This window comes from Tachypleus tridentatus, chromosome 12 (genome assembly GCF_004210375.1).
Source record: "Tachypleus tridentatus isolate NWPU-2018 chromosome 12, ASM421037v1, whole genome shotgun sequence".
Classification (NCBI taxonomy): Eukaryota; Metazoa; Arthropoda; class Merostomata; order Xiphosura; family Limulidae; genus Tachypleus; species Tachypleus tridentatus.
This window is the reverse complement of record NC_134836.1, coordinates 20,161,803-20,176,137: the sequence shown is the minus strand read 5'-3', so window position 1 is coordinate 20,176,137 and position 14,335 is coordinate 20,161,803. Positions and strand designations below refer to the sequence as shown.

General features: G+C 34.1%; 1 protein-coding gene across 4 annotated transcripts in view; it reads left to right on the top strand.

The window, feature by feature from the left end:
• The first annotated feature begins 109 nt into the window (after positions 1-109).
• Positions 110-14,335, top strand: part of LOC143235096 (electrogenic sodium bicarbonate cotransporter 1-like) — a 46,431-nt gene continuing 32,205 nt past the window's right edge. Inside the window, exons 1-5 of one of the 4 annotated variants that reach the window (XM_076472904.1) lie at positions 863-1,024; positions 3,393-3,545; positions 5,544-5,668; positions 5,839-5,988; positions 6,545-6,742. In XM_076472904.1, the coding sequence (XP_076329019.1) occupies positions 1,001-1,024; positions 3,393-3,545; positions 5,544-5,668; positions 5,839-5,988; position 6,545 (453 nt within the window). In that variant the 5' untranslated portion in view covers positions 863-1,000 and the 3' untranslated portion in view covers positions 6,546-6,742. Of the gene's footprint in view, positions 229-858; positions 1,025-3,392; positions 3,546-5,543; positions 5,669-5,811; positions 5,989-6,544; positions 6,743-14,335 lie in introns of those variants that run through there. The other 3 variants (XM_076472906.1, XM_076472905.1, XM_076472907.1) reach the window with 3 other exon arrangements.

Genomic DNA, 14,335 nt, shown 5'->3' with positions numbered 1-14,335 from the left:
CTCGTTAATCCATTCATTAAAGGATTTAAATGGCAATTTCATTTAAATACAAAATTATTAGCCTAATATTAATAACCTTTCAAGTTGCTCTGGGGCCTATTAGGCCCCACTTTTCGTAGGAGTGTTAATATTCGCCATTTATTTGCATGAAAATAAAAAAATCGACTTTTTCTGCCTAGAAGAAGAAGTAACAGACAATGAACAGAAGTTCTAGGAATAATATATTAAGTAATTATGAATAAAATTAATATTAGAACACGTATAAATGTTGGTGAACATTTATTTTGCAGCTTCTTTGTTTTGCGATTTCTAACTTACACTTGACTCACCTAAGCTACGACATTGATAAAACAGAATCAAGATACTATTTAACCGAAGAGAGTCGGCCTGGCATTGCCAAGTGGTTAAGGCACTCGACTCATAATCTGAGAGTCGCGGGTTCGAATTCCGGTCACACCAAACATGCTCACCCTTTCAGCCGTGGGGGCGTTATAATGTGACGGTCAATCACAGTATTCGCTGGTAAAAGAGTAGACCAAGAGTTGGCGGTGATGACTAACTGCTTTCTTTCTAGTCTCTTACACTGCAAAATTAGGGACAACTAGTGCAGAAAGCCCTCGTGTAGCTTTGCGCAAAATTCGAAACAGATCGTTGTCTGCATCAACTTTACAAATTAAATTTTCTCATCTCCAATACACTATAACGTTATCGAGCAATGCTAGTCTCCGTCTACCTCTCGCTCTTCTTGCGTTGATTTTACCCATTAAAGTTTCTATACTGTACTATTTACAATTTAATTAGTCTTTGTATGTGTTACTTTGTAATCCATTTTAGAATATATTGTTGATTTGTGTGTGTGGGTGTGTGTGGACAAACAAAATGTTGTCAGAGCATTGTTTCTATTCATGCAAGGCAAAGATAGATGTCCTGCATGTATGACTACAATTAGAACTATGTTTTTAGTGTTATAAGCCTTCAGATTTATCAGTAAGCCACTGAAATGGGAGGGAGACACAATGTGGCTGTATGTTGGTTTGTTTGTAGTTTTTATCCGTTTTTGTTTTTTTTGTTGTTGTTAAATTAATGTTTTCATATTTTACAAACAAATTTATCAAGTTATTTTTCTACCAGTAAAGAGAGAAAATATTTCAAATTTAAACTTGTAAAGTGTTTTGAATAAACTATAGTGGTTTCAGAATATATTTCTGAATTATTAGTTTGATTTGACAGTTTTTTTGTTCTTATGTTTTAATCAATTTTTTTCTTTTTTACTTTGGAGAGCAGTCACCTTCCCACAACTGTCTGCAGGCAGTGAAGGTGATATAGATGTGGGATTTGTGGGCTTGAGCACCCACATATCACTTCTAATTTCTGTATCAGTTGTCATTCCTTTATTTTATTTCTTTATGTGAGACTGGCAAATGAAGGTTAAGACTGATTGACTGTGTATCCTCTCCACAATGTGAGTCCTACTTCTGCTCCAAAAGCTAGGATACATTTTATAACCCACATTATACCTTGTACCTTGGGATCTTTTTAATTAGTGCAGCATTTTTTATTTTAATTTATTTTTGTTTCTGATCATTTTTAGGTTATAACAAACTAGTATAATTAATCAGAGGTTTGGACTTGCTATTTTTAATGCAGTCCTTCCTTTTGATTTTTTTTTACTTAACTACTTTATCAGTATTAATTTTCTCAAAAAACACACATGCACACATATAATATAGCAGGTTTGTAATGTACAATTTAAAATTTTTTGCTCTTGATATGTTTAGAAAGCTTGTAATGAACAGTTTCAAATGTACCCTTGTGATGTATAGTTTGTATAATTCTGACTTTAACTATCCTTGTACCAACAACTAGAGGTATTGGCTACAAGAAGTAATAAGGAACATTAAATCTTCTGTAAAAGTTAACAAGGAAATATGATAAGATTCTAAAAAGTAGAAAGTTAAAAATATTATAAGGAAAGCTACAACATTCATTAATGTGGTGGAGGAAGTAATTATCAAAAAGTAGTAAGATGAAATTAGTGATGTAATGTCATATGCCATATATGGAAATGGTATATAACTAATATTAATTGTATATAACAATAAATTAATATCATTTGAAACCAATCTACATAAGTAATTCTTGACGTTTTGAAATAGCCTAATAGCTCAGATTTTTAGAAGCTACTTGGATTGATTTAGATATAAGGTAATAGAAATTTTGAAAGTAATATTACTTGGATTATATCTGAACGACTGAAATTCCAGTAACATAGATTTAGCCCTTATGGTAATTAGTAGAGTTATTACATATAGGTATTTATTACAAATCTTGAAAGCCACAGAGTACACACAGATTTGAATACTTAGATTTCACTAGAAGTTTGTTCATATATTTATCTCATATACTTCCTTGCATACTGCAGAAAACAGATTTGATGAATCTAGTTCTTAATATAAGCCTATTCATTTAACTGTCATCACACTTCCTTGAAGACTATACAATGGAAGTTACACTAAATTAATTCATAATATAAATTTATTCATGTAGTCATCACACATTTCCTTATAGACCAGAAAACACCCTTTAAACACATCTGGTTTTTAATAAAAACTTGTTCATGTAAATGTCACTCACCCTTACTAATAGAACACTGTACACAGTTTAACTAACTTTTATTGAAAACTTGTTTATATTACTCTCACATATACTTTATTGTAAAACACAGTTTTTAGTAGACATTTCCTCAGGTAATCAACACTTACCATTTCATGCAGAACACATTTTACTAATCTAGCATGCAATAGAAACATATTGATATATTTGTCACACACCTTACTTAAAGAACACAGTTTATATTAATGTACTTCTCAGTGAATTATTAATCTATTGCCACAAACTTCCTTGTTGGCTAAATAACAGTTTTTAGTAACCTAGTCAATTCATGATGTACATTTATTCATCTAATTGTCACACATTTCATTATGGACTAAGAAATATAACTTTTCTAACCTAGTTTATAATATAAGTGTATTCTTTTGGTTGTCATAAATTTCTTTGCAGACAATACAACTCAAATTTATTTATAACATAGTTTCAGTTGAAACTTATCCTCGTAACTGTTACTCACATTTTCTTGTATAACACAAACATAGTTTCTACTAACCTAGTTCTCAATAGAATGTAATTCATCTATATGTCATATTAATTTACTTATATACCAGAAAACAGTATTACTGACCTATTCACTTCATGCTACCTGAAGTTCCTTGCAGAAGACAATTTTTATTAGCCTAGGTTTATAAATTTATTAATATATTTCTGGCAGATGTCCTTGTAACATATAGTTTTATACAGAAACTTTTTCATATATTTTTGATATATTTTTACTGCAGGCCACAGACTGCACACTTTTTGTGTTGGCCTTAGTGTACCAGGCTACAGAAGAAAAGGAAACAGACGTCATCGGCATCACCACCACAAAAATGGCCACAACAAGAAGGAGAATGGCACTGATGCTGACTATGAACGTGGAATTAATCGACCAGGTAGTTTTTCAACTGTGAGGGTTTTCTATCCTAAGTCTGTAATAAAGCTATAGATTGCTTTTTTTTTTTTTTCATTTGAACATTTCATTACACTTTTCTTGTGAAGTACCCAATATTTTTTTAAGTACAATTGAATAGCTTTATTTAAAAAATCAGTATATTTTAGAAATATTTTAAAGGCTTAAAATTTGTTACTAGAGAATTGTTTTATAAAAATGTGCTTAGCTTGTACAGCTTGGGTTAAGTTAAATTATTGTTAATTATACATTATCATTTATTTTATTAAGCTTCTCTTTGATAAGCTGAGTAACTGCAACAACACATATCTCATTAGGGACTTTATAATGTCTTTTGTACTGTGTACAAAATTCTTTCAAAGCTGATCCTCTCATATTCCTGGTGAAGTGTATTATCAAATTCCCTATCTTTTAAAGTATAAGGTAATATTATTACTGTCTAGTATAATTTGTATGGTTTGTGTTGTGAATAGCTCACTATATATGCTGATATTATTAGGTTGTCTGGAAGTGAATGTCATTTTTGAACTGCAAAGTTTGAAAAAGTATAAACCAGTGTTGTAAAATGTGCTTTAATCAAAGTAAGCACCATTTGCTTCAACACGCTTTTTCCAAGGTGTAATGATGCTCTTTATGCCTCTGCTGTAGAAATCAGAGTTTCTATGGTCAATGAACTCCCTGAAAGCTTCTTTTACAACTGTCTGATTTTGAAAGTGTTTATTGTTCAAAAAGTTGTCAGAGTGCTTGAAAAAATGAAAATCTGTGGGGGAAAAGGTCTGGGTAATGAGGTGGTTAAGGCAGAACCTCAATTCCCAATTCTTTCAATTTTTGGAGTGTCATCCTTGACATGTAGGGATGAGCATTGCCATGAAGATTAATAGTGCCCTTTCAATTAGACCAGAGCTAGTTATTTCTTGTGCAACATTTGATGCACTTTGACCAATCCTTGACAATATTTGTCCACTATGATTGTTCTCCCTGGATTCAAAAAGTTGTTGTGCATTATGTTGGCCACAATCCACCATACAATCACCATGACCTTTCTTTGGTGAAACTTGGGCTTTGGGAAATTCTTTTGGATTGTTTTGTGATTGAACCATTGTGCAGATTGTTTGTGACTGACATACAGAATCCAATTTTCTTTACATGTCACTATCTGTTTAAAAAATAGATCATTTCAGGTCTGCAATAGCAGTGTAAAGCAGGTTTCATAATGCCAATTTTGTTGATCTTCAGTCAGCTCATGCAAAACCCACTTATCCAACTTTTTTGCCTTTCCAATTGCACTAAGGGTGGTTGGCAATGCTTGACTTGTATGTGCCTAGCTTTTCTGCAAGCTCATGTACTGTTGTGTGAGGGTCTGTCTCAACTGCTTCCCTTAATGTGTTTTCATCCAAGGATGGCTTCCTTTCATGACCTTTGTGGTGTTCAAGACTTTCATCTCCATGTTGAAACCTTTGGAACCAATGCTGAACTGTACGTTCAGTAACAGATCCATGGCCAAATACCTGGTTGATGTTCCATGTAGTTTTAGTGGCTTTTCGTCCAAGTTTGAAGTTGTAGAGGAAAATCAGGTGAAAGTCCTCTTTGTCCATGCTGCCTTGAGGGTTGCCAAATTTACTTTTGAGTAGAGTTGAAACAGCAAACAATTAAGACACCTTGTAAGTGACAAATATTGGATAAAATCAATCAACAATAAGTTATTCAGTATTCTGCTTCTGAATGTCATCATGAGAATTCTGACATCTATTTCTGGACAGTCTAATAGTTTTGAGTAATAAAACGAAAAACTACTAATAGTGTGAAAGCAAATTCTGAGAAAATTTCCAATTCTGAAACTGCTGAAACTATACAGTAACTGCAAATAAGAATTTCTCGCATTTATGTTCTACAACAGGTTAAACTAAAAATAACTGTTTTGGAGCTAATGAATTGTTGTTTGACTAAGTTACTGTATGCTTCTTGCTTTTTTATGTTTCAGTTACACCTCCTGCTGAGCGTGTCCATTTTATCTTGGGAGAAGGGAAAGATGATATGCATACATCACACCCTCTCTTCAGTGAGATGGAGGAGCTTCATGGACTTGGAGAAAACATGGAGTGGAGGGTAAGAAGTCTTTTATTTACTACATCTGCACAAACTGTTGAATTGGGACTTTGATAAAGTAAGTTATATGTTTATATATTGTTGTTTCTTAAATTGTGACTGTTAATTATCTTAATAGAAATTTATTTTATTTACATATATAGAAAATAAGATTTGTTGTCTTTGGAAAGATGGGTGAAGTTTGAAGAAGATATAGACGAAGGAGGAAATAGATGGTTTAAACCACATGTGGCTACCATTTCTCTTTGGACTAAAAAGCTGTATATTGAATGGAATAGTCATGCTGGATATGGATGCACTAAGCCTGGATCAGATTTCTGGTGAACTGAGTTTTCTAATTAAAGTGACCTAATTTCAAATTTTATCATTAAACACAAAGCTTACACTTAAAAACATATTTGTCATGTATAATTAGTATTATTGAAATAAGCATACTACATCTAAATCACATCAAATGAGATATATCATCATGAAAAAATGAAGTAATAAAATATATAAGGCTTGTAATTTAAACTGGTGTAAAAAAATGGCAAAAGAGTTCAATGACTTGCTTACAGATATAACTATATCTTTAAGAGTTACACAAGTTTTCTCACTAAATTCTTAAAACATTTATGATATGTGTATGAAATCAATTAGTAATTGTTGATGATTTAGACCAGACCACGTTATTGTAACATAGATTAAAAGCTGAATTATAGTGAAGAATTTATTATAAAGCTAACCAGCTATATTTTAAAGTTTTTTCTGTAAGTTCAATTAGTAATTTTTATACCATTATTTAATTAGTTCTTTTTTAATTAAAGTTTTGCTTTGTTTGTTTAGCTTTCGTCGTATTTAAGCAAAGCTGCTTTGTCTTGTGTTAATTTTTTTTAGATCTTATGCTGGAAGGTATGGCCAACTCTAGTCAGTTACAAGGTGGCATGCATGAAAAAGTAAAAGAAGCTCTTCTTTGTTGGCACCGACACCAGTATGAAAAATGTCATGGAGGAGACAAAAGCTCTCGTTTTCCATTAATACGTTCCCTTGCTGAAATTGGCCGAAACTCAAGTAAAAGCATGTTTGGTTCTAACAGTAAGTGTCAGTTGAGTTTCATGTTGTATGTAAAATGAAAACTATATGTTCATTAATATATCTCTTCCATTTTCTGTTACAGTTTTTCTCTGCTTTATTTATTTTCCATTTATTTATTTGTTCTCACCAATTATACTTGAAAGCTTTTATAATTAACTCTGACATTGTAAAATGTATAACTGATTGATGCATTTGATCTGATTAGTTACATCTTCATATTTGCACACAGGTAACATTAATTTGGTAACACAAAAAGCTTCTATGTTAATCCATAGTTAAAGAAAGTACTATCTTGCAGGGCTTACCTAAAATAATGTTTGATTTTTCTAATAATATGTCTTTTCCTGGGTAAACAGCACATTTGGACAAAGAGGGTGGAAGGCACTCTATCCCATCTGCTTTAACTAGCTATTCAGCCCATGGAGAAGAAAAACCCAACATTGGAAAGTTCTTGAATCTTCCTGGTAGATCCTTGAGATAATTGGGTTTGCCTGTCTTGTGTGAGATATTGGAGTATATGTTAGTGTTCCCCAAGTTACAAGTTTAACATCAGGTTTTGGTTGCATGGAGCGAGTTTCTGTGGAATTGTTATGCTCTAAATAATGAAGTAGTATAATATGGTTATGTTTCAGTCAAGGTTTTTTGCATTTTAAATTGAAAATCTGATAGAAATGTCTTTGTTCAGTTAGTTTGAGATCATAGTCAAGTGTTAAAACAGTGCAGTCTGTAAGAAATATTTCTGTGTGGTCCTCTGCTATCTGTTTGTAAAAACTGTTTTTCTTCAGCTTTGTTGCTTGAAGCAAGACTCTAAGGAAGGTCAAGTTTTTCCTTGTATTCTATTTTGTATAACTAGAGAAAGTTATACAAGAAATAATGACAACGTAGCAGAATAAACTGCATATTTCTTTTTTATATCCCTAATTGAGTATTATAATGGCAAAAAAACAACAACAGATGATTGAATGTTAGTTGTGGTACCCTTTTAGAAATAACATCACATAGTTATCTATTTTATCAATAATACCCTTGTTATCGCATAGAAGTAAATATTTTGGTCTTTATAACATAAATCAAATATAGGCTACAGTGATATTTTCAAGAGAGAAATTTGAACCAGTCATTCTGTTTTCATGGAATATTTGGATCTGTGTTTGCTGTTATGTTTATTGAGTTATTTCATACAAGCGAGTTAGTTTTGCATTAGTGCTGGAATTGTTAGGTAGGTTTTGAAATAATCCGTAACATTGGTGTACACCAATGTAACAGTGTAAAAAATGTTCAAACTTGTAGAAAGGTTAAAGGAGATAAATTCATTCTCATCATTTGGACTGAAAATTGAATTACTTTCACTAGATAATTCAAAAGAACTTAGCAGTGAAAGAACAAACCTGATAACAGTGTATATAATAGTGATACAGGTTTTTGAAGTCAAAAGACTAAACAGAGGTTTTTTTTCTTTCCTTCTAAGGTACAACTTTGAATATACTGTACTGTTTGTAACATTTTTAAATTTATGAACACTTTTTTTTAGTGTGGACAAAGACTTTGACAATGATAAAATTTGCATTATCTGTAGAGTGCTTTCTAACCCATAAGCATATTAAAAAATTTGCTAAGTATGATATGTATACCAGCATGTATTAAGAGGACACCTTGACATTATTTGTCAACAAGTAAACATTGTGATGCTTTTGTTTTCCTTCTTCAACCATTTCTTTTGTGTTAATTTCATGTTTTTAACTATACACTAAAATACATATTTACTAAAGAAAGACAGTTTATTTAATATTTAAAGCATTCTATGTACAATAATAAATAAGAGGACTAAGGATGGTAAGAAGAAACTTATCTTAGTAATTTCTAGAATATGCACAAATATTGTTAAATACTGTCAATCACCAAACCCCAAACATATGAAACATTATTTGTTTTGTTTATTAACTGTATTCCCATAAGTTTGGTTTCCATCAAATGGGTCATACAATATAATTACAATAACTTTATATAAATATTAAACATATTGTCCATCAGAGTTAGAATTAGTTTACAGTGGATTGGATATGTTATGTTAAAGCTCTTTACTAAATCAAGTATGGCCATGACCTATCTGATGAATATGCCTCCTGATGAAAGGAGTGAAATTTATTTTCCATTTCAGAGTATGCTCTTCAGACTGTTCTATCCAAAACACATTACTCCTTTCTACAGGCTTTCAATAAGCCATCTATTTTCAATGAGGTTGTTTTCCCAGTACCCATTTTAGTTGTTCAATTAAACAGAAATCCATAGGTGCTGTATTCAGTGACTTGACAAAAATACCTTCCTATGGAATAACATAAAAAACCTGTTTTATTCTACAGCTGCTTGAGGTATGTGATAATTGAATAGAGGTATAACTGGAATCCTTGTTTCCTTTTAAAGCTGGTATCTTTGTGTGGTACACCTTGGCCTTTGTTTCCACTCTCCGCATTATTAATTGAACCCTGATGCAGTATCTAGCAATTATTATGAAGTTCTTAGAAAACAGTTTGTGATATGCCCTGAACTACTTCTGGAAATTTTTTACTTCCATTGATCAGTAAAAAATAATATGACACTTGTTAAAGCTATCAGGATACATATACAATATGCTAAATATTACATATACTCTGCCATTTTTCTTCAGCTAAGTACTGTTTTTATAATTTTCTGTACAGTTTGTCTTCCTTTCCAGGTGTATCCTTCATGATTATATTATGCCTGGGATAATGTAGATGGGTTTTGTTATTGATCTTTGTGTCTTGAAATTTCATCTTTTACAAAGTACCACACTTTGCTTATTATGGCTGAGGCTTGTTGCAGGTCTGTATCTGAATATATCCATCTTGAAATTTCTAAGTCCCTGATCTGAGAACATCTTTCGGATCCAAGTTCATGAATATTTTGCATCAGAAAAGGCTGTTGTGTATCCTTTCCAAATGCAATTAGTTTTTGATGGCATTGCATTACCTACTAAATGCCTAAAAGTGTTAAAATGTAATTTAATATATTGTTTATGGTTGTCATTTGCATATTCATGTATGTGGTGAGAGGTCTTTCCAGAGAAGGTTCTGTACTTTCAGTTTATCGCCTATGGGACCTGAACATCCACTCGCGTGTTTGTCATGTGTGGCAACTCATGAAAGGGAGGAGAGGATCTTAGTGGTTGAGGAATCCATCCCCAACACACCACTTTGGCATCGAATTCCTGTAGACAGGTGGTTTAGGGGTGGTCCTTCAAGGTTATGATCAACTGAGTACCTGTATTGGACATTCTTAACAGGTGTTGTGGACTTGTGTCTGATGTTGGTATTTGAATTTAATGTTCATGAAACCCTGGTGTTGCTCTGAGCCTTTTGCTTTAAACTCTGTTGTGCATCCCCTCGTAAGGCTTCTTCGTGGACCCTGAACTTTTCTCTGTCTCATAGCTTCTCACCCACTCACTTCTAAGGTTAAACAGCTATTGATCAGTAAGCAACCATGTTTGGAGGATTCCACTACTCAGTCCCAAGCTACACTTGATAATGTACCTTGATACCTCATTTTACACTCGCTATCTGAAAAGTTTCATGGACAGATATCACAGTTTTTCATTCAGAAGGGATTGAAAGGACATATTGGCTTTCCAAAATCTGTCCAAAAATCAAGATCTGGAGACTTTATGGTTAAAATATAAAAACCCGAACATACCAAACTCCTCTTAAATTGCAAGACTTTTGAGAATTTGTTCATGCTACCCTGAATATGTCTTAAGGAGTCATTGATCTTCTTAACATCTGCAAGTCAGAGATTCTTGGCAGTCTCTTCAGTCAAGGAATTTTGTCAGTGCGATGGAGTACTTTGGGTTACCTAAGTTCTCATTTTTACACTCGCTTATCCATGTCCCTGTACATTTGTGAAGGCAAGCTACATCCATTATATCTCTAACCCTGTACAATGTTTCCAATGCCAGCAGTTTGATCACTCTAAGACCTCTTGCCATGGCTCTTTGTGTTGCACTTGTTGTAATAGCAAAGACCAAGAGGCAGATCTATGTGACCAGGTGCCTCATTACATCGACTGTGAAGGCTCCCACCCTTTCTATTCATGTTCTTGTCCCAAATGGATTGAGGAAAAAGAGGTACAGCACTTAAGGACTTTTAACAACATATCTGATCCTGAGGCAGGGAAACTTTTGTCCTCCACACAATCAAAGAAACATGCTGCTTCCCTTTGCTTTGGTAGGTGTGCAGACCAATTTTTCCATGCCTCCTGAAGAGTGTTTTTCATCTTACCTTCAGAGTTTGTTGCATTCTATGAAAATCCACATCATCTCTTGTCTCTGTCCATACCTCTGTTTCTGGTGGCTGCTTATGTCCTTCTTCAATCCTAAGGTGTAAAATCATTACTGTGTTGCAATCACAGTTACTAGACTCGAGATAGGCCTGTTGAACCTCGTGCAGAATCCATGAAGGTTGACAGACCTCTGTCTTCTGAAGAAAAATGGTGTGGTCAGAAACCAAAGGGCTCTCTGTCCTCATTCTGTATTAAATAAAAATGGCTACACTGATACAGTGAAACTGTTGAGGCTTATGTTCCATTTTGAATGGCATTAAGGCCTGTTTGATTAGTACTGTCCAGTCTGTTTCTCCATACAGGGAACTTTCCCCCATCCTGCTGATGCCATCACCCTTTGGCAGTTTTCCCTCTATAGGAAAGACAGGTTGTGTGATGATTGAATTAATGGTGGTGCAGTTTTGCTGATCACCCAACATGTGCTGTCCACACCTGTGCCACTAGCCACTTCACTTGAGACTCTGGTAATTTGTCTCTTTTTTGGGTTGTACCTTGACTATTTGTTCCATCTACCCATATTTAGGAGAGACTTGCAATCAGTTCTTTTAAATCAGTTGCTGTCTCCCATTCTCTTTTTGAGTGATTTTAATGGACATACCATTCACTTGGGTGGTGCCAACACTAAAATATAATCTCTATCTTTTTGGTGATGGCTGTTTAACTTACTTTTATGCATCCAGTGAGTCTTTTACTGCTATAGACCTATTGGCTCACTCTCATTCTATTCTCATTTTTCTTAGAATGTTGAGAGTGATAATTTTCCAATCATCTTGTGGGAAACTGGCTGTGCTCAATGCAACCCAACTCTGCATGCCACAGCAGAAGTTGGACAAGGCCAACTGGCTTTCTTTCACTACTCTCTCAGAACTTGATCCTACCATCGTCTATCTGCCACCTACAGAAGACTGCATGGGTTAAGACTACACTGACTGTATAGTCCAAGCAACTGCTCATTCTATTCCTGTTACCTCAACATGTTTTCCACCATGGTGGATTCAACTTGCCAGAAAGTATGGATGGCTTAAAAATGAGCCTAGGGAGACCTTTTGATGGAATCCCTCTCTCTTTCTAACCACATCATTTATCAGCAGGCCTGCTTCACAGGTCAAGTGTCAAAGCCAGAGGAAAACTTGGATTAACTTCCAGCATCTCTAGTTTCACCAGCTCCAAAGTTGGAGAACAGATCGATGTTCTATGCTACTAAAGAGATCTGTTGAGCCCTCATAAGATCAAATCTTGATTATGAGTCTGTGAATTAGCCAAGCCTTCAGCACTAAGAATGTTGGACTCCCTTCACCATTAGGAGTCCCGGTCTGCTTAGGGGCATTCTGCACTTTGTTGTACGTTGAGTCCCATGAACGACTTCTATGTCTTTGCCATTTGTAATTATCCATGCAGTATACTGCTTAACTACATTCTTTACTGCAGCATCCCACCTTGGATTGTAATTTTTGTCCTCTGTGGGCTGTTATATTCAGTAACATATGATCCATTATTCCACCTTTTGGTCTCCAGATCTAGGCATGCATGACCAACTTGGGTCTTACACAAGACAATGTTTCAAAGTTTATTGTTCAGTCCATTCTTCTGTGGCATGTTACCATTTCCACATGTGATGATTCTCTGAGTCACATGAAGAAGGCAGAGACTCTAGACTGGAAGTACTGCCTTCTCCTTACTAAATACGTCTCAAACCATCTCTCTGTAGATATTTATGCAAATTATTCAAAGTCAGGTGCTTCTTTGTACTCTGTCATGGTTTGTCATGGCACAGTGGCTGTACACAGACTCCCTTTTTCAGTTTCTGTGTTCACTGCCAAGTTTTATGCAATCTCTCTTGCCTTGAATTGTGTAGCAACTAGCCAGTAGTTTAATCGTACTGTTTACACAGACTCTCTTAGCTGTCTATAGGCTCTAGAATTACTTAATGTGACTTTGCACCCTGTTTTCCTTGACATTTTGAACCAACTGACTCAATTCTCTTTGTCATTTCCTTCATATCCATTTTTCTTGATACTGGGCCACATCAGCATTTGGGAGAATGAGGCTGTTGACAACTTAGCTAAGTTTGTCTGCTCTGGTGCCATTACAGCTGAGCGTGTTCTACATATGGACTACAGTCTTGTGACCAAGTCTTGGCTTCATACCAGTTGGCAATCTACTTGGGGTGAAGAACATTTCAACAACCTCTTCTGGGTCAAACCTATTATTGCTCTTTGGTAGCCTCTTTTTTCTAGTTTCCATAGGGATCACAAGAAGAAAATTGTCTTAATAATGCTTTACATTGGTCACAGCATTTTAACCCATCATTTTCTTTTGTCACTCAAGTCACAATAACCTACATTTTATTGTTGTGTCATTGTTATGACTTTGAGCAGTGGCACTATTTTAAACATGTTTACTCCAGAATTTAGTATAGACTCTGGACAGTGCCACTGTCATCAATGACATTGTCCATTTTTGACTGTGTTTTAACTTTTTACAGGCTATTGAGCTTTTTAATTCTGTATAGATTTTGCCTTCTGTGATTTCAACAACAAAATCATGAATCAATATTTTAACATTACCATTTTTACCTTGTTTATGTTTTAGAATTGTATATTTGTTGCTTTGTTTTAGTGTTTTTTATACCTTTTTTATTTTTCAGAAAATTGTTTTGCTTCAAAAACAAAATAACACAATTGTAATTTTTCCAACTGATGTTTCACTCTTACCAACTGTTTGGAACAGACACCTTGGTTCCTTTGTGCCATAACATGTCAACTAACCTAGCAAAATAGTTTTAATATATATATATATATGCAAAAACGGCTCGTTTGGGTTGAGAAAATATTTTACGTAGAAGAGCAAACAACGTTTTGACCTTCTTCAGTCATCGTCAGGTTCACAAAGAAAGAAAGAGGTAACTGACCGGAAGCTGACCACATGTTCGGAAGGGGTTGTGTAACTGAGTGTCGGAATGTAGAGGGTGATGTTAGATGTTTGAATATATAATTTTATTTTATTATATTTAATATAGGTATAAAGGCATTCCTTTATATTGGTTTATTTTGGGTTTAAGTTGTTGTATAAGTAAGGCTTCTTTAATTTTGCATTTGTTTATGTTTGTTTCTTTATTTAGTATTTGAGTGTTTTCTATGGTTATGTTGTGTTTATTTGACTTGCAGTGTTCGAAAACGTGTGAAGGTGACTTTTTATGTTCTTTGAATCTGGTTTCCATTTTTCTACTTGTTTCTCCAA